The 18551-nt window shown below is 34.9% G+C and overlaps 1 protein-coding gene across 1 annotated transcript in view; it reads left to right on the top strand.

The window, feature by feature from the left end:
- The window catches only part of LOC141832363 (serine/threonine-protein kinase PBL27), a 28535-nt gene extending 10344 nt beyond the window's left edge, over positions 1-18191 (top strand). Inside the window, exons 4-5 of the mRNA XM_074719866.1 lie at positions 16666-17057; positions 17269-18191. Coding sequence (XP_074575967.1) covers positions 16666-17057; positions 17269-17832 — 956 coding nt within the window. The 3' untranslated portion in view covers positions 17833-18191. The remainder of the gene's footprint in view (positions 1-16665; positions 17058-17268) is intronic.
- Positions 18192-18551: the final 360 nt, after the last annotated feature.

Raw genomic sequence — 18551 nt, 5'->3', positions numbered from 1 at the left:
TATGTTTGAATTTTAAAAAATTATAGCTCACCTTACGTCGTGCGTCTTAGGCTCTATAGCACCTATGCACTTTTGAACGCCTCATGCCTTAGATAACTATAAATCTTTTAACTCATTATTAATAATATAACAAATTATTACTACATTTCAATTAATCATATTATTATTTGGACATGTTGACTTTTAAATTCTTTAATATTATTGTAGATTTTCACTCACACCAATTAACACATTGTGATATTGACTACTTTTAAATTCATGTTATTGATATTCTCATGTATTTTTATCGCAATTCACATCTCTTTATTTGATTTACTATTTCTCAATTTTAGTTCATGATTATGGTGAAATGTTGAAGTCACTATCACAATCCTTCAATTCCATTAATAATATCACTTTAATGGACTTGGGTTATTGCTCGATCAATGCAAATGAATAAAAATGGAAACCCCCCACATAATGTATAAGAGTAAAACTATTAAATTGCGGATTCCACCTTTTTACAGAAGAGTTAAACTATTAAAGCATCTGTAAATCGATGTAGCTTTGCGCCCACGAGGCAGGGTTGAGCTGGCTACTACGGGGTAGATATTGCTATAATGGGCAAGGGTCAAATCTCGACGAAGCCGAGAAAAAAATGCCCTCCCCACAGTGGCTAACTACAGTTTCTCGATTTACTTTTTTACAGATGGTCATGGGGTTGACCGTGTGGGGCCGTTGGGGTGGTGGATTCCACCTTTTGCTACAACAAAAGAGTAAAACTATTCCTTGAATCTCGACGAAGTCAAGAAAAATGCCCTCCCCTACAGTGACCAACTACAACTTATTGATTTACCTCATAGATGGTCATGGGGTCGTTGGGGTAGCGGATTCCACTTTTTGCTACAAAGAGTAAAACTATTCCCCCGTGCAGCTGGCGCGGGGCAATCTTAGAGGGGCCCTTGGGGTGAGGGTTATTATCTTTTGTTGCAAGAGTAAAACTCTTTGCACTAAGTTGTTTGAGAACATTTGCCCACATGGATTAAAATCTAGATTCATGTCGTTTGACATGATTGAGATTTACTGTTCCATGTGATGATTGGAACACGACATTGAGCAACACAAGAAAGTTACCATGTGTCATAAAGTGTCAAGAGTATCACAAAAATACCATATAGTTTGAGGGTTATTTCAACCGAAGAAGGTTTTTCTCTCCTTGACTTATGGATGAATCAGCTAGATAAGCTTGTAGGAGAACTCAAGTGGGCATGCACATGGATTTAGCTATAATTTGCCACCAATTTGGAGGCCATATTTTGATATTGACTTCGATATTTGTATTGTGAGTTTGTAAGATGGGCTTCCAGTGTCAAGACTTATAGGATTGTTTGCATAAATCGTAACACTAATTTTCTTTTTATAAATTAATATATCAATTTAATTAATTATTGTTATAAGTAAATAATTTAATTTATATGTTAGTAAATATCAAATTATTTAATTAATTCTATATTTTATAAGTCATGAAAATGTAGCGGTTCTTGCCGAGACATTACAATTGGATTCTGTAACGTGTTCCTTCTGAGAAACAACTTAACATTAGCATAGTAGTTTGATGAATCTATGCATTGAATATTTGTTTGAAAGTTAATGCTGACTGACAACCTAATGCGCAATCCTTATCCTTTTTCATTCGAGCTTGAGATTGACATTGATGGATTTTACTATATTTACAAGTTATAATTATTATTTTTATATCAGTAAATAATAATTTAATTAATTATTGTTATGATTTATAACTAAATAGTTCTACTTATGAATAAATTAAACAACTAATTATATTAACAAGTAAATATCAGTAAATTATTTACATGCAATTATTCACTTATACCTCATAATAAATATTTCCTTGTAATTATCATTAAATTAAACTCCGCCCATGGCCATGTAATCGCCATGACCGGTCTCAAGCTCGGATAAAGGAGGGTTGCATTAGATTACAAGCCAACATTAAAACTTAAGCAAATATTATATATAGATCCATTAAATTAGTATGCTTATGCTAAGTTATTTTTTGGAACGCATTGCAGGGTGCGATTATAACGTTTCGACAAAAACTGTTACATCTGTATGAGAATTGGAGTGTAGTATTAAATATGCAAGAGTTCTCACATCATAGGTTAGATAAGAAGAAACATTATAGGAATTTCAATTATCTTAGATTTAGAACATGAAATATAGGAACATTCATTGACAAAACAATGAAGGTAGTAGATCCAATGATTAGAAGAAGAATTAATATTTTATGTTTACAAGAGACAAAATAGGTAGGAGAGAAGACAAAGATGATAGAAAACTTAGTTTTTAAGTTATGGTACATAGGAACGAATAAAATGAGAAATGAAGTAGGAATTATTGTAGATACTTCGTTAAAGGATGAAATAGTAGTAGTTAGGAAGGGAGATAGGATTTAACTTTTAAAATAGGGGTAGCAAAAGAATGTATTAATATAATTAACATATATGCACCTCAAGTAGGATTAAACAAATACACTAAATATAGATTTTGGAAAAGACCTAGATGAGGTAATACAAAAAAAAAATCCGACAAATAAGATGATTTTAATAAGAGATCTAAATGAGCACGTAGGAGTAAGCAAAGAAGAATATGATAGCGTGTATGGAGGTTATGATTTTGGAATAAGAAATGAAGAATGAAAATTATATTGGATTTTGCAATAGTATATAAATATAATAGCTAATATGATTTTTAAAGAGAGAAGAACATCTAGTTACTTTCAAAAGTGGGAACCATAAGCACAAATTAAGTTTCTTATGACTAAGAAGAGGGATAGAAAAATTTATAAAGATTTGTAAGATCATTTCTGGAGAAAACTTAATCACCCAACATAGGTTAGTAGTATTAATTACTCTATTACAGTATAATATCAGTAAAAGTGCGCATGACTTTTAGGATCAAGTGGTAAAAGTTAAAGAAGGGAAGCAAAGTATCTTTAAGAAGAGGGTATAAACACAACTATTATAAGTACATGGTGACTTGAATATAATATAAGATAAGATGATGTCAAATATATAAACAGTAGTCAAAAGCATACTCGGTTAGTCAAAAGGTTGTGGAAAGAGAAAGTAAAAAAGATATTAAAAGTAAAAATACAACCTATAAGTCATTGTATACTTGTAAGCAAAATATCTTTAAGAAGAGCGCAGAAGCACAACTATTATGAGTACATGGTGACTCGAATACAACATGAGATAATGATGTCAAATATAAAAATAGTGGTCAAAAGCGTACTCGATTAGTCAAAAGGATAGATGCTACCAAATAAAAAAATCTTAGTTGTGGAAAGAGAAAGTAAAAAAAGAAATTGGAAGGTAAAAATACAACCTATAAGTCACTGTATACTTGTAAGAATGAAGACAATTTTAAAAAAGTATGTAGTAGCCAAGGAGGCCAAAAAAGCACGGAGTGAAGTTAAGAATAAAACTTTTGAACACTTGTATCAACAATTTAATACAAAAGAAGGGAAAGGAACATCTATAAAATAACTAAAGCGAGAGAAGAAAATAAGAATCTTATCGAAATTAGATACATTAAAGATGAATCCAATATGATATTAATGAAAGATGAGGAAATAAAGAAGTGATGAAAGAGACATTTTTATCAACTTTTAATGAAGGGTTAGGCGATCAATTTAGCTTAGGAAATTTAAGTAAGTCGGAGAGAGCATAGACATTTAAATTTTTATCGGAAGATATTAAATGAGGTGAAACATGTAAAAGCGATTGTATAAGATGATATTCTAATAGAAGTATGGAAGTGCCTAACGAAGTAGAGTATTAATTGATCTACAAAGTTATTCAACCTGATATTTAAAACAAAGAAAATTCCTGATCATTGGAGAGTAGGTTCTTTAGTCATATATAAAAATGAAGGAGATACATAAAATTGTGTGGATTATAAGAGTATTAAGCTAATGAGTCATACCATAAAACATTGAAAAAAATGATAGAAAAAAGATTAAGAAGTTTAAGGTGATCGAAAATCAATTTGGATTTATGCATGAAAGGTTGACTATAGAAACTATAGATCTTCTTAAATAATTGATTGAAAAGTGTCGCGAAAAGAAGCATGACTTGTACATGATATTCATTGATCTAGAAAAAACTTATGACACAGTCTCAAGAGAAATTATATAGAGAATTTTAGAAAAGAAAGATATTAACGTATATGAGACAATTAAGGATATGCACGATGATGTAATGACAAGAGTGAAGATTCCAAATGAATTAATCAAAGGATTTTCTATAAAAATAAGGTTACATCAAGGATGAACTATAAATCATATCTTTTTACGCTAGTTATGGATGAACTCACTAGACACATCCAAGATAAATTATTATGATGTATGTTTTTTGCAGATGACAATATTTTGGCCAATGAGACTCGTTAAAGAGTAAATGCTAAGCTTGAATTTTGGCTGTAGATGTTGAAGTTAAAAGTTTTAGGATTAGTAGAGTAAAAATAGAATATATGAAATTTAAGTTTAATAGTAGTAGTAAATGTAACAAGACAATTGTTAAAATAGGAGATGACGAGTTACTTGTAATTGAAACTTTTAAGTATCTAGGATCATTTTTGCAAAAAGATGAAGAGGTTAATAGAGATGTTTTACATAAGTTACAAGAAAAATAGTTGATCGAGGAGGGTGTGTGATGTTCTTTATGATCGTAAGGTACCTCTAAAGTTTAAAGAGAAGTTATATAAAATGATAATTAGATCTATATATTATATAGAGTTGAATATCGAGCTATAAAGCAAACACAAGCAAAATATGAGAGTCATAGAGATGAAAATGTTAAGGTGGATGTACGGATATACAAGGATGGACAGGATAAGAAATAAGAAAATCAAAGAAAATATTAGGGTTGCACCTATTGAGAGAAAATTCCAAAACACATTTAAGATGGTATGGATAGTATATAAGTAACCAATAAATGCCTTAGTTAGGTAATGCGAGATCGTGAGAAATACACGTTAATTGAGGAAGAGGGATATCAAAGAAAACTTGATTAACAATAATAAAATATGATTAAATTTATTTAAATATAGATTATGATATAGTAGGAGGTCGAGCTTAATGATGCAGACGATTTATATAGTTGATCTTACTTAGTGGGATAATAGTTTCGTTGTTTTAATTATCATTCAATTATAATTATAAATCTACTATTAGTAAGTTAAATAAATAATCAATTATAATTGTGAGTAAATAATTATAAAAAAAGTAAATTATAACTACGAAGGAAATACTTAATTGCAATGACATAGTTAATTAAAAGAAACGACTTATGCTAAGTAAAATTAATTATATTATTATTTTTAAGTTAAATAAGTATTAAATTCTTGAAAAATGATACACTACATGAACATGTAGCATGAAAACCCAACATGACACACTACATGCATGGATGTGGGATCCACTGTATAGATGTGGGACCCACTACATAGAGTGTGTCATGTTATGTTTTCATGCTACATTTTCATGTAGTGTATCATTGCTCTAAATTCTTACTGGCACGATACGATACAATATTGAAATCGTATTGTTTTGGTCAAAGAACCAAACTGTATTGTTTTGGTCAAAGAACCAATCTCTGATATTTTTCGAATTTTAAACCTTTTCTGGACCAATATAACTCATAGCATGCAAATGGACCAAAGTTCCTCTTAAGCATGAGAGCCCAAATCACATCATTTGATTTTTGCTCTGTTTACTTTGAGATGTGGATTGAGGAAGGAAAGGAATTCAAAGTGGAAAAAAAATTCCTAGGGAAAAGGAAGAGAAAAGAAAAGAATCTCTAGGGGAAAGGAAGAAAAAAAAGAAAGAGGGCAGCCGTGCAGTGTCGTTTGCATTGGCTGCGTAGGGCGGAGCAAGGTGGCCGTGCAGGGCCTCCTGTGGTCGTGAGCATGAGGAAAACAAAAAAAAAATGCGATGGAGGAAGGAAAGGTTCGTTCCATCCGATTTTGGCGAATAAAAAAATATTCAAAAAATGATTCGAGGATAGATTCTTAAATCCATCTGCATATTATAAAAACATTAGAAAGGATGAATAATCCATTCTTTCTCACGAAATAATCATTGAAAAAGTTTTGTTGGAAAAACTTTCCCTAATTTTTATTTCCATCCTTCCAAGTAAACATGGGGTCAAGGTTTTCACCATTATCACTTTATTATTTCCATATAAGTTGTTACGTGTTAGTTTTACTCTAGATGTTCTCAATCACATTTTTATTCACTTAAGAGACTTCTTCAAGTTCTTATTTCTTTTAAGAGTTTCACTTATAGGTTACTTTGTTATCAAATAGTTAACTCAAGTATAAGCTCGAGTGTAAAATTCCCTTCCTCCAAATGGGGAACACAATCAAAGGATGCTGGGCATCTGAATTGGCCGCCGTATGCACTTCCTGATTTACCCTGGTGGTCGGTGGGAAACTTCCGTGGGACTGGGCCGGCCACCCCCAGGGATTGAGTCCATGAGATTGACTGGGATTTATCATTATTTTTTTTAGTGTAAAATTCCTAAGCGGATGATAAAACTATGAAGCTCGTCAATTTTATTCTCTTATGTTGCCCAAAATAGCATTATTTCTATCCCTATCCTGATCATTTAAGAATATATAATTTTTTTTCCTTTTAAACACCAACATATTTAGTTCAAGCTTAGGTTTACAACAATTATTATGTTTTAAAAAATAATTTGATTATTCCCTACAGATAATGTTATTGTGATTTCATGTGTATGTTATTCCTGAATTTGAAAGTGTATGAAGAATAATAACCATTATAATCATTCGAATGTATGCTACTCCTAAAATCTATATCTCAAGTATCTGTGGTGGTAGTTATAACATTTCCTCAATCTAAGTATTGACGACTAATAATTATAAAAGAAAGTAAAGTTAAATAAAATAAAAAAATAAGTACAAGTAAAATAAAGCAATTATAGTGAGATGATGGTGAGATGTTCCTATGTTGAAGTAGCCATGAGAGGAACATCAACGGGTGAAGGGGTTAATCTCTTTGGAGCATATCCAAATCTTCATTAGATCCCAATTTATAACTTCTTTCTCTCTCTTTATTTTTTTTCTCACTTTGTCTTTTTTTTTTCTTTTCACATTAAGGGACTAACCTGTGAAATTACAAAGTAGGTAGCCTAAATTGCAAAATTATGTTAATAATTAAATTGGTTCCTAAGTTGAGATTTGGTTCATCTTCTCACTAACAGGAGATGTGAATCGGACTTTAGGGCATTAAGAAGCCACAAATTGTTCGCTGTCGAAGTTGTCAAATGTTGATAGGGTGTGAATGCTAGATGAGTTTCTAAACACAGCTGGGTGCTTGCATAAGAATTTCAAAGGGGGACAAAGTGGTGTCAATTGGTGGGTGAACTATGATTATCATGGGTGGTTGGAGATGATGATGTAGCTCGATTGAAGGGTGAATAATGGTGTAGAGATGCTTCCAGAGGAGGTTGTTTGGTATCACCTTAAGGGACAAACTTTGAAGTGTCATCGAGTTTTGAGGAAGAGGTGCATTTATGTGCTCACTATCTCTGGATGCGATTGTGGCAGTGTGACAAGGGAACCAAGTCGTAGGCGATGTTGATAGTGTTGGACAATTTTTGCCAGAGATAAGGGAAATTTATTAAATTTGAAATTATAGAATCAAAATTCAGCCTTATCTGTTACCCGAGTTGATAATCTCAAGCTGCCAAGCTCTGCACTGCTTGGTTATCTAGGTGAGTGGCTGAATATGAGTGGATTACTACCTTGTATAGTCGAGTTGACTTGGCCGAGCTGCTGAGCTGACTTGGTTGAGTGCAGAGTTAGAGTGCCTTGTGAGTTGAGTACTGAGGTCGAGTGCCAAGTGAGCCGAGTGTTGAGGTCGAGTGTCGAGTGTCGAATCCGCCGAGTGCTAAGTTAGGTGAGTGCTGAGGCTAAGTGCTGAGTGCAGAGGCCGAGTCAGCCGAGTTCCAGGCCTATGTGACATAGTTTTCTTAAAACAGATTTGTTTTCTCTGTTGGTGCTTAAAGGTCATGATGGACGTCTATTTCCCAGGATAATAATGGCAGCTGCGATCACCACTAAACATAGGTCAGTCGCAACGAACTGAAATTGTATCAGAATGCTATCACAAGTTCTATTGAGTGAAAAAACACGACAAAGAGGAAAACATTTGGGGGAATGAAGGTGGATGGCGATAATTTGCTTGCACTCTCTTGCTCAAGATTATGACTTCCTTTTTTATAGGAGTTTTGATCTTAGGCAATGTTAAATGATCAGTTAATGACCATTTACTGTCTTTACTCACTCAGATTAAAATGCTAGCCGTAGTCGACCTTTTTTCCCTAGAGATTACGGATACACCATTAACATCAGTTAATGCATCCGTTATGCAATTGAGCAGGTCGTAAAATCGATTTGAGTGGAAAAAAATGGTTTATTCATTTGGACAAATTTTGCCGCCATTGGTCTGACATTTGATGCGCGCAGGTTGTGCTTGCACATAAGTCAATTTGGATCAATACAATCTAGATTTTGGATTTTTACCCTCCTGTGCACCCACGCGTGAGATAAAGCCTCTCCCCATATATATGTTCACAACATCAATGCATGTGATGCAATATAAATCAATAATAAAAGTCATGAGACTCCTAATGTTGGAATAAAAATACATGCACAGTGGAGTCTCTTTCATCCACCTCTTCTCATTTTTACTCAAATTTTCAACAATCCCTAACATGAATGGAAACAGGGTATGTGATAACATTCAGTAGTTGAGTCCAGTACAAGATATGTAGGTTTTATCCTGTAAACTTTTCCTTGCGCAGACATGTTTGTTTACTAACTGACAGTAGATGCGATGTTGTTGAACTGTACTGCCGTTTGTATAAGCATTGACATATTTCACCCAAGGCTCTCCTTGATACAACTCAGTTCTTATAGGTGTGTTCGTTTATGACCATGAACATGCTTGGTTCTGTGAGAAGTTCTAAGAATTGTGCTTCTAATTCTTTTTGAAGCGGCTCTACTTCTTTCTCATATAGGTGATCTCTTAAGAGTATTCCATGTTATTCTATTAGATCATTAAAAGCCATGTGATTAACTTCCATCCTTTCACTGATTCATTGGATCGTTCTTCCACAGTGAGCTGCTTAGTCGATGGAGTTAGGTTGTTCCTTTGAATTTAGTTATTGGGATCTCCAATCTGCATAGGTTGGGTTCATTTGCACTAACGTTTCTCATCGACATTAAGTTCATTTCTCACATTGAGCTTGTAACTAACTCTCTATTTAACCATGTGGTTAGCAGATCTTCTAGGTTACCCTTTGACTTCACATAGTAACAATAATAACTCCCGTTGAGAGTAATTATTTAATGGTATTGTGTCTATGATGTATTTGTTTAGACTTAACATTCCATAGATGACTCTGTGATCGATCAATTGCTGATTGACTATTACAATGTATGCATATTGCCGGCATAGGTTTCACCCATCTTGAAACATCTTCTAAGAATTGTCTAGCCATTTAGTCTCTTCATCATATTTGTCAAAAGTTACAAACTCAGATTTCATCGTGGATTTGGTTATTACAGTTTGCTTAGAAGATTTTCATGAAATGACTGTACCTTCCAAAGTGAATACATATTCACTCATAGATTTAGAGCCTTTCATGTCAGATATTTAATTCGTATCGCTATATCCTTCAATCACAGCAGGATATCTTATATAGTGTAGTCCAGAATCACGAGTATACCTCAAGTACCTTAGTACTCTCGTTATCCCTTTCCAGTGCTCAACATTGCTTTCCTTCATGACATTATCAAATTTCTTATATCACTGTTTTGGTGTTTGTTTCAAGCCGTATAATGATTTCACTAATCTACAAATCTTATTTTTCTATTCTGGCATAGAAAATTCTCCTAAATTCCCATTCAGACAAGTTGTTTTTACATCCAGCTGATGCATTTCAGATTCTATAGAGTGACAATCGCCAACAATACTCTAATGAAAGTTATTCTCGATACCGGAGAATACATATCAAAGTAATCAAGACTTTCTCGTTGTTAGTAACCTTTAATTATTAATCTGGCCTTGTATTTATTAATCGTGCAATCTGATTTCATCTTCTTCTTGAAAATCCACTTGCTTCCTAGTAGTTTACTTCCTTGAGGAAGACCCACAAATTCCCAAGTGTGATTTTACAAGATAGAGTAAATCTCAGATGAAATTGTCTCTTTCCATTAAAGACCCTAAGAAGAGCCCATTGCTTTTAAATAACTTTGGGGATCATTTTCTAACATGATGATAAAATCCATTCTGAAAGATTTTTCCACTCGAGCTTTTTTACTTCGCTTGAGCTCAATCTCAACTTCATCTTCTTCTTGTGTTTCATATGCCCGTTTTGAGGAGTTACATTCTCTCGGGTTTTATACAGAAACATATGTTCGAAGAATGAGAATAATCGAGTTCTTGTATATATCTAGTATTTGAGATTCATACATAAGGAACCTGTAGGCACTGCTATTATGTATATATCCAATAAATATGTAATAAATAGTTTTTGGTCCTATTTTGATTTTTTTTCAGATCAGGTACAAAAATTTTAGCCAAACATCCCACATTCGCAAGTATTTGTAGGATGGTTGTCTTCCGTTCTACAACTTATATAAGCTTTTATCTATTTTCTTCCGAGGCACCATATTTAAAAGGTAATTAGCTCTCAACACAACTTCCTCCCATATGTGCTCTAGTAGTCCAGAGCTTAATAGAAGAACATTTGTTATCTCTTTCAAAGTACGATTCTTTCATTCAGCAATACTATTTTGCTGAGTATAGGAAGCTGTTGTTTTGTGTCTGATCCCATGTTTAACACACAACTCAACGAACAGTGATACATATTCACTATCTCAGTCACTTCAAATCCACCTTAATCTTTTTATTAAATTGGTTTTCAACCTCATTCTTATAGAGAATAAATTTCTCTATAATTTTATCCTTTTAAGAAGATACACAAAATAATATTTTGTATTATCATCAACAAAAGCGATGAAGTATTTATTTCCACCAAGTGCCGGTGTACCCTTTAGGTCATACACGTCGGTGTGTATTAGGCCGAGTGACTTATTGCTTCTTTCAATGTGTTGAAAGGATGATTGTCATTTTCGCTTCACAAGTCTCACACTTGTGTTTTGGGTTAAGATGGAATGTATGTATGTTTTACATGTTAATTAATTTACGTAGCATATCGTAGTTAACATGTTCTAGCCTACCATGCCATAAATATGAAAACTCAAACATACAAGTTGAAGAGTTTTCATTCTTATTAATTAGAGTCTAATAACCATTACACTGAACTTAAATAACCCATCAATTACATAATTTTTTTCTACAAACATTCCATTCTTGGACAGTACCATAGTTTGTAGGTCGTGATTTAATGCTGGATCGATTTGGAGTCAGAATTGGTTCAGTCAGAATTGGATCGTAGATGATCCTACCAAAAATCTTTAAAATTTAATTTAATATTTGATAGGATAATCAAATTGATCAATGAACACTAAATCAATTTAATATTTGATTAAAATTTTATTTAAAATAAATTAAATCAAATTAATAATAATATTAATGACAATAATAGATTAATAATATATAATAAATAAATACAATTTATTTATAATTTTCAAAATTTAAAATAAATTTATATATATTTTAATGAGATAATTCGATTAGGGGTTAAGAAAGTCTATTTAAACTATCTTTAAGTTTAAGTTAGGAGTTGATTAAATTAATTAACTAAAGTATTAATTAAAACCCTAAAGTTTTTATTTCACTATGCCGATGCTTTAATTGATCACTACGTCACTGCTCTCACCTGTGCCCTCATCGTTGTTGCTCTCTCAAGCCCTCACTTGCGCTCGCGCCATTGCTGCCAGCCATCGCTCGACGCTTCCCATCGCGAGCAGTCTCATTGGCCATTAGAGACCGTCCCTGTCGTGAGAAACTAGCAACCCATGCATCTCCTCTGTAAGCCACTGGCGTTGCCTCCTCCGTTGTCGCTGCTCGCCGACGAGGACATTGTCAGTGGACGAGGATGCTATCCGTGGTTCTACCGACGAGGAGAATCATTTGCAACGTAAGAGCGTGCCAATTTCCCATCAATTTTATACGATTCGAACTGTACTGTTCCGATTGTATACAAAATTCGATGCCCAACTGATTCGGATCGATTTAGGATTTTTGGATTGTAGAATCATACGACGATCCGAATCGCAATTTTACGAACCATGTATAATACAACTTTGTCCGATTCAAAAACAATGTGGAAACCATGCTTGCTTAGAAGCGACGTAGACATTAGATTCTTTTAAATCTTTGGAACATACAGTACGTTATTTAGAGTGAGCTTTTTGTCCGAGGTCATCTTTAGTATCATTTTTCCTTGATCCATGATGTCTGAGGTTATTGAGTTCCCCATGAATAGCTTATCCCTATCAACTTCTTTAAAATTGTGGAGCAGCTCCTTGTTGCAGAACACATATCTGGTGGCACCGATATCGATCCACTATTGCTGCGGATTTGAACCCACCAGGTTTAGCATGGAGACCACAATGCAGAGGTTGTCCATTTATGGTCTCTCGTTCAGGTTGGCCTTCTGCTTCTTTGACTTTCTGCACTTCGAAGACTTGTGATCGACTCGGTTACAGTTGAAGTACTCCCTAGAGAATTTCTTCTTACTTATGCTTCCTCTGGGTCCCATATTGGAAGATTTATGAATCTTCCTTTTTGAGTTTTGATTGTGATCGACTACGTTGGTTTTTACAGTAGTTTGAGAGAACAACTTTCTCTCTGAACTCTTGTTATCTTCCTCAATGCGAAGTTTAACAATGAATTCTTCCACATCCATCTCCTTCCGCTTATGCTTCATGTAGTTCTTGAAGTTCTTCTAGTTGGGAGACAACTTCTCAATGATAACAGCCACTTGGAAGGTTTCACTCAGAACTATGCCTTATGAATGAATCTTGTGCAGGATCACCTGAAGCTCTTGGACTTAACTGATTACTGTCTAGTAATCAACAATCTCATAGTCTAGGAATCGACCCACGATGAACTTCTTGGCCCTCGCATTCTTCATCTTGTACTTCTTGTCCAAGGGCACCCACAACTCCTTAGTCGTTCTCATCCTGTTATACATAGTGTACAACGAGTCGGCAAGACAGTTGAAGATGTAGTTTCGATATAGGAACTCATAATGAGTTCATGCTTCCACTACACTGATGTTTTGGATATCAATTGCATCCTCAGCTGGCTTGGGTGGTTCCTTGATTAAAAACTGAGCCAGATTCAGCATGATCAGGTAGAAGAGCATCTTCTGCTGCCATCTTTTGAAGCTTAACCAGTGAACTTTTTTGGCTTTTCCTCATGGTTGATTAGAATGTTTTCAATCGGGATGGAGGGGGTCATCACGTGTTGAGTCTGTTGCATTTCAATACTTTTCGTGGCCATCTCAACAGAAATGAATCTGTTTTAAGATTGTTGGACAATCTTCGTTGGAGATATAAGGAAAATTTATTGAATTTGAAATTACAGAATCAAAGTTCAGCCTTATCTGTTAAGATGATCTGAATTGATAATCTTAGGCTGCCAAGCTCTGCATTGCTTGGTTATCTAAGTGAGTGGCTGAGTCTTAGTGAGTTGTTGCCTTGTATGGTTGAGTTCACGAGCTGACTTGGTCGAGTGTTGAGTCAGAGTGTCGAGTTAGAGTGCCGAGTTAGATGAGTACTAAGGTTCAGTGCCGAGTCAGCCGAGTGCTAAGGTCGAGTGCCGAATCAGTTGAGTGCGAAGGCCGAGTGCTGAGTTAGCTGAGTATCGAGGCCGAGTCAGTCGAGTACTAAGGCCAAGTGTCGAATCAGTAGAGTGCCGAGGCTTGCGTGTTGCAGTTTTCTTAAAATAGATTCGTTCCCTTTGGCGGTGCTAAGAGGTCATGACGGATATCTATTTTTTAGGATACAATGGCTGATCGTGATCACCACCAAGCACAAGTTGGTCGTGGTGAATTGAAATTGTACTAGAACGCTATCACGGGTTCTGCCAAACGAAAAAACATGATAGAGAGGAAAATTTGAGGGAACGAAGGTGGATGAAGATAATTTGCTTGTACTCACTTGCTCAAGATCATGACCTCCTCTTTTATAAGAGCTCCGACTATATGCAACGTTAAATGGCTAGTTAACGATCATTTGCTGTCTTTACTCAGTCAGATTAAAAACCCTAGCAGTAGTTGGTTGTTTCGCCCGGGAGGTTACGGATATGTCATTAACATCAGTTAATGCATCCGTTATGTAATTGAGTAGGTAGCAAAATTGATTCGAGTGACAAAATATTGGTGCATTCACTTGGGTAAATTTTGTCCAGACCAGTCCGACATTCGACGCACTTTAGGTCATGCTTGCACATGAGTTAACTTGGGTTAGTAAATTTTGCCCAGACCGGTTTGACATTTGACGTATTTAGGTCGTGCTCGCACATGAGTTAATTTGGGTCAGTGTAATTCGGATTCTGGATTTGCACTCCTTGTGTACCCGCACGTGAGAAAGAACCTCTCCTTGTGCATATGTTCACAATATCAATGCATGTGATATAATATAAACCAACAATAAAGTCATGAGATTCTCAACGTGGAACTAAAATTCATGCATAATGTAGTTTCCTTCATCCACCTCTTCTTATTTCCATTCAAATTTCTAATGGATAGATGACTTTGGTGCTTTGGAGAGTCTTCTAGACATTAAGAGTATGGTGACAACATTGGTATGGAGGGAGTGGAAGGACAATGTTGCCGGTGACACCTATCGCACGGGACAAAAGAGGCTCTTGGATACAACCACATCACGGATCTGGAAGAGGATGATGACATGGTGACCAATGGAAGATAAAGAAAAAGGAAATCATAGGATATGATTAAATCATGTAGAGGAATTTTATAATATTAAAAATGAAGTGATGACATAGGCATGAAGGTAGAGGACTAGTTGACTTGTGAGGTGGAATTAGGGAATGAGGATAACTAGTACCTAGATTGAACCACTAGCTTTCAACTCTGATATTATTGCAACACCAATATTGAACTGATGAACCACAAAAACTTATGACAAAAATTGATGAAGCTAAGTGATAATCGGACAAGAGAAAATGAACCTCACAAAGCAATTATTAAAGAGGAAATTTATTAACCAAAGCTTGAATATTATATAAAAATGACACTTTTACAGATTTCATATCAACTAAACTAGGACAGAAATACCATTAATTGAAAAACACAATAATCTCAATAAAATCTTATCAAATAAAAATAAAAATAACTTCTGCCATTGTAAAAGATACCCATTAAACTCTATCGATATTAAAAATATTTCTATCAAATTAAAAGTTACCAATCTTTACTTAAGTCAACAAGCAAAAAAAAGAAAGGAAAGAATGGCTAGCTACTGAGCTCTTTGCTACTTCTATTATGTATAGAAGATTTTCCAAACATCTTCTATTCACTGCTGTGCCCTGTTCAATTTTTATGAAGTGTATGTTCGTGTAATTGGATTTTCGTACCTGCTTCTTTGACTTTACCACAGTTTGTGTAATTTACATTTTCGATCAGTTTTGCTGTCAAATTTTTGTACAATAACTAATCGTTTTAGGCTAATGTGTATTTTTTCTATGTATTTAGACTTTAGGCTGCTAGGAATTAGCTGATGTTATCTTCGTATGTTATCTGTCTGGGCTATCAGTAGATATTGCAGTTCACCTTCTTGCCTTTTTTTTTCTTCTTCAATTTTATTTTTATTTTTTTAAAAATGAACCATGCCACTTTTGTTATGGGTATTTTGTTCTCTATTTCATGTTATTCAATGACTTCACTGATGAATCTTCAGATGTGCATTCATTCTCAACGTCTATGAGTTGCTGTTAGTTTGACTTCACCGACCGTGCAGATTTGAGTTGCTCCCCAGAATAGTTTTGTTTCCTTGACTTTTGCTTGCTGTCTGTCTTTCTGAAAACTTACTACAATAGGTTAAGCATTGTATTATGCTGTATTATTTTAGGTTAAGCCCCTTTGTGTATCTTTCTACTCTTGTTTTTGTAAACCTTTCATTAGTGTGGAGAATTTCAGTAAGAAAAATGAAAAAAGAAAAGGAAAAAAACTGCTAGAATTGATTTAAGCAAATCATAGTAATGACATAAAATATCCTTCAATTAGTTCATAGTAAGGTAATCGCTCTGTTGGATTCAATCCTTCTAGAAAATTCATTTAAACATGGCATTCTCTAATTAAATGAAGATTTATGATCAATTATGAAGTGTCTGAATATACACTGTCATTATCTTTGTTTATATTTTGCTTTATACTTGTAGTTGTGAACTGCTGTTAGTTCCTCAGCAGGGGTTTTCCAATTATATATTTGTGTGTAAAGTTCCCTCTGATCCTGTAGAACATGATAGTGAAATTATTACGCTACTTTTAACTGGTGTCATGATCAAATTAGCAAATGATTGAGATCTTGATAAATCAGCTTTATAATATTAAATTTCCCCTTCCATTTTTCGTGCAGATCTCCCAGCTGATAAGAAACCACTTGATTGGAATACTCGAATGAAGATAGCAGCTGGTGCAGCTAAAGGTTTGGAATACCTACACGACAAGGCAAACCCTCCCGTCATTTATCGAGATTTCAAGTCGTCAAACATACTTTTGGGTGAAGGATATCATCCAAAGTTGTCTGATTTTGGGCTTGCTAAACTTGGTCCTGTTGGGGATAAGACTCATGTATCGACAAGAGTGATGGGAACATATGGATACTGTGCCCCTGAGTATGCTATGACAGGACAGCTAACAGTGAAATCTGATGTTTATAGTTTTGGTGTCGTCTTTCTTGAACTAATTACTGGACGGAAAGCAATTGATAACAGTCGGCCTTCTGGAGAACAAAATCTTGTTGCATGGGTATGTTCTTTCACTTTCTTAAACTACACAACAAAACCATGCTTCGCTAATAGTATCATGATTTGTTTATTAGTATGATGTTGGTGTTGAGTCATGTTAAATGCATGATGCTTGGAGCCTGATTCTTAACTTTAGATATTGTATTTTTAGAATATATTGAAAATATTTGATTCTTTATTAAAATATATGTACTTTTTAACGTCACTTACAGGCTCGTCCATTGTTTAAAGATCGTCGAAAGTTTCCTAAAATGGCTGACCCATTACTACAAGGCCGGTATCCAATGAGAGGCCTATATCAGGCACTGGCTGTCGCAGCCATGTGCTTGCAGGAGCAAGCAGCTACTCGCCCACTCATAGGGGATGTTGTGACTGCACTTTCATATTTAGCTTCACAAGTTTATGATCCTAATGCCTCTAATACTCAGCCTCAAACCCCAAGGTCCAGGGCTGGTTCTGACAACCTCAGTTCGCATGGAAATTCTCCAGATTTTCGGCAAAGAGAAGTCAAAGGAGCAAATAGGGGCAGAAAAGTTGGCAGAGATGGTTCTGGTGGTGGCTCGGGGCGGAAGTGGGGTTTGGAAGAGTTGGGGATTGGACAGGGGTCTCAAATGGATAGTCCTGTCCATGTAGGGAGAGCAAGAGACTCCCCCAAGAATTATGAGCATGATCTTCTCAGAGAGCAAGCCGTTGCAGAGGCCAAAGTATGGGGTGAAAATTGGAGGGACAGACAACGCAACAATCCACCAGGTAACTTCAATGGTACACATGAATAGAGGCTATCTCAGATCCATTCATTTGGATGCTACTCTGCACCATACTTCCATGGAAAGATATGGTCAGAGTTAGCCAGTCGGGAGTCGAAGCGTCACTGGTTTCGTTATGGTGCTGAATTTTCTTGTGGATACAGTTGGATGCTCTCAGTGTTGCTGCATTCATGTTGTATATCTCTTCTGGTAGCTTTTTAAAGATGGCACACTTAAAAGTATGAAAAGAAAGCGTTATAAACTGTAGAGGTCTCCAGTTAGGTTATATATAGGCACATTTCTGTGTAGGGATTTTGTAGCTTAAGGTACAACAAAATGCCATTCGATTTTGTCCATAAAATATGCATTTGGAGTTTGATTTGGATTTCTGTCCCTTATCAACTTGTATTTGTCATGCATTTGAACTACCAGTGCTGCATTTGTTCCTGTGAGTTCTGTTAGTTATGTGGCTGGTGTTATATAGTTTTGTATGTTTTTGTAAATTTACCATAGTAGTATAAATTTGCTTCTAGGGTTGTGTTTGTAGAAACACAAGTTGTGATTTTTTTTTTTGACAACAATGTTATGAAGAAAATACCTTTGCTTCCAATCAATGACCTTGTTTTACCCGTGAAGGTGTGCTTAACATGAACTGATGAAATTATTCAATCAGTTAAAGTATGTTTCTTTCACGAGACAAGTCCTAAATTAATGCTCCTTGTTTCTTTCAAAGATGAAGGATGAGGCCT

The sequence above is a fragment of the Curcuma longa genome, chromosome 7 (genome assembly GCF_044706935.1).
Source record: "Curcuma longa cultivar G26 ecotype Majalengka, Jawa Barat chromosome 7, ITB_CL_G26_1.1, whole genome shotgun sequence".
Lineage (NCBI taxonomy): Eukaryota > Viridiplantae > Streptophyta > Magnoliopsida > Zingiberales > Zingiberaceae > Curcuma > Curcuma longa.
The sequence above is the reverse complement of the archived record's forward strand: the minus strand, read 5'-3'. Positions and strand labels throughout refer to the sequence as shown.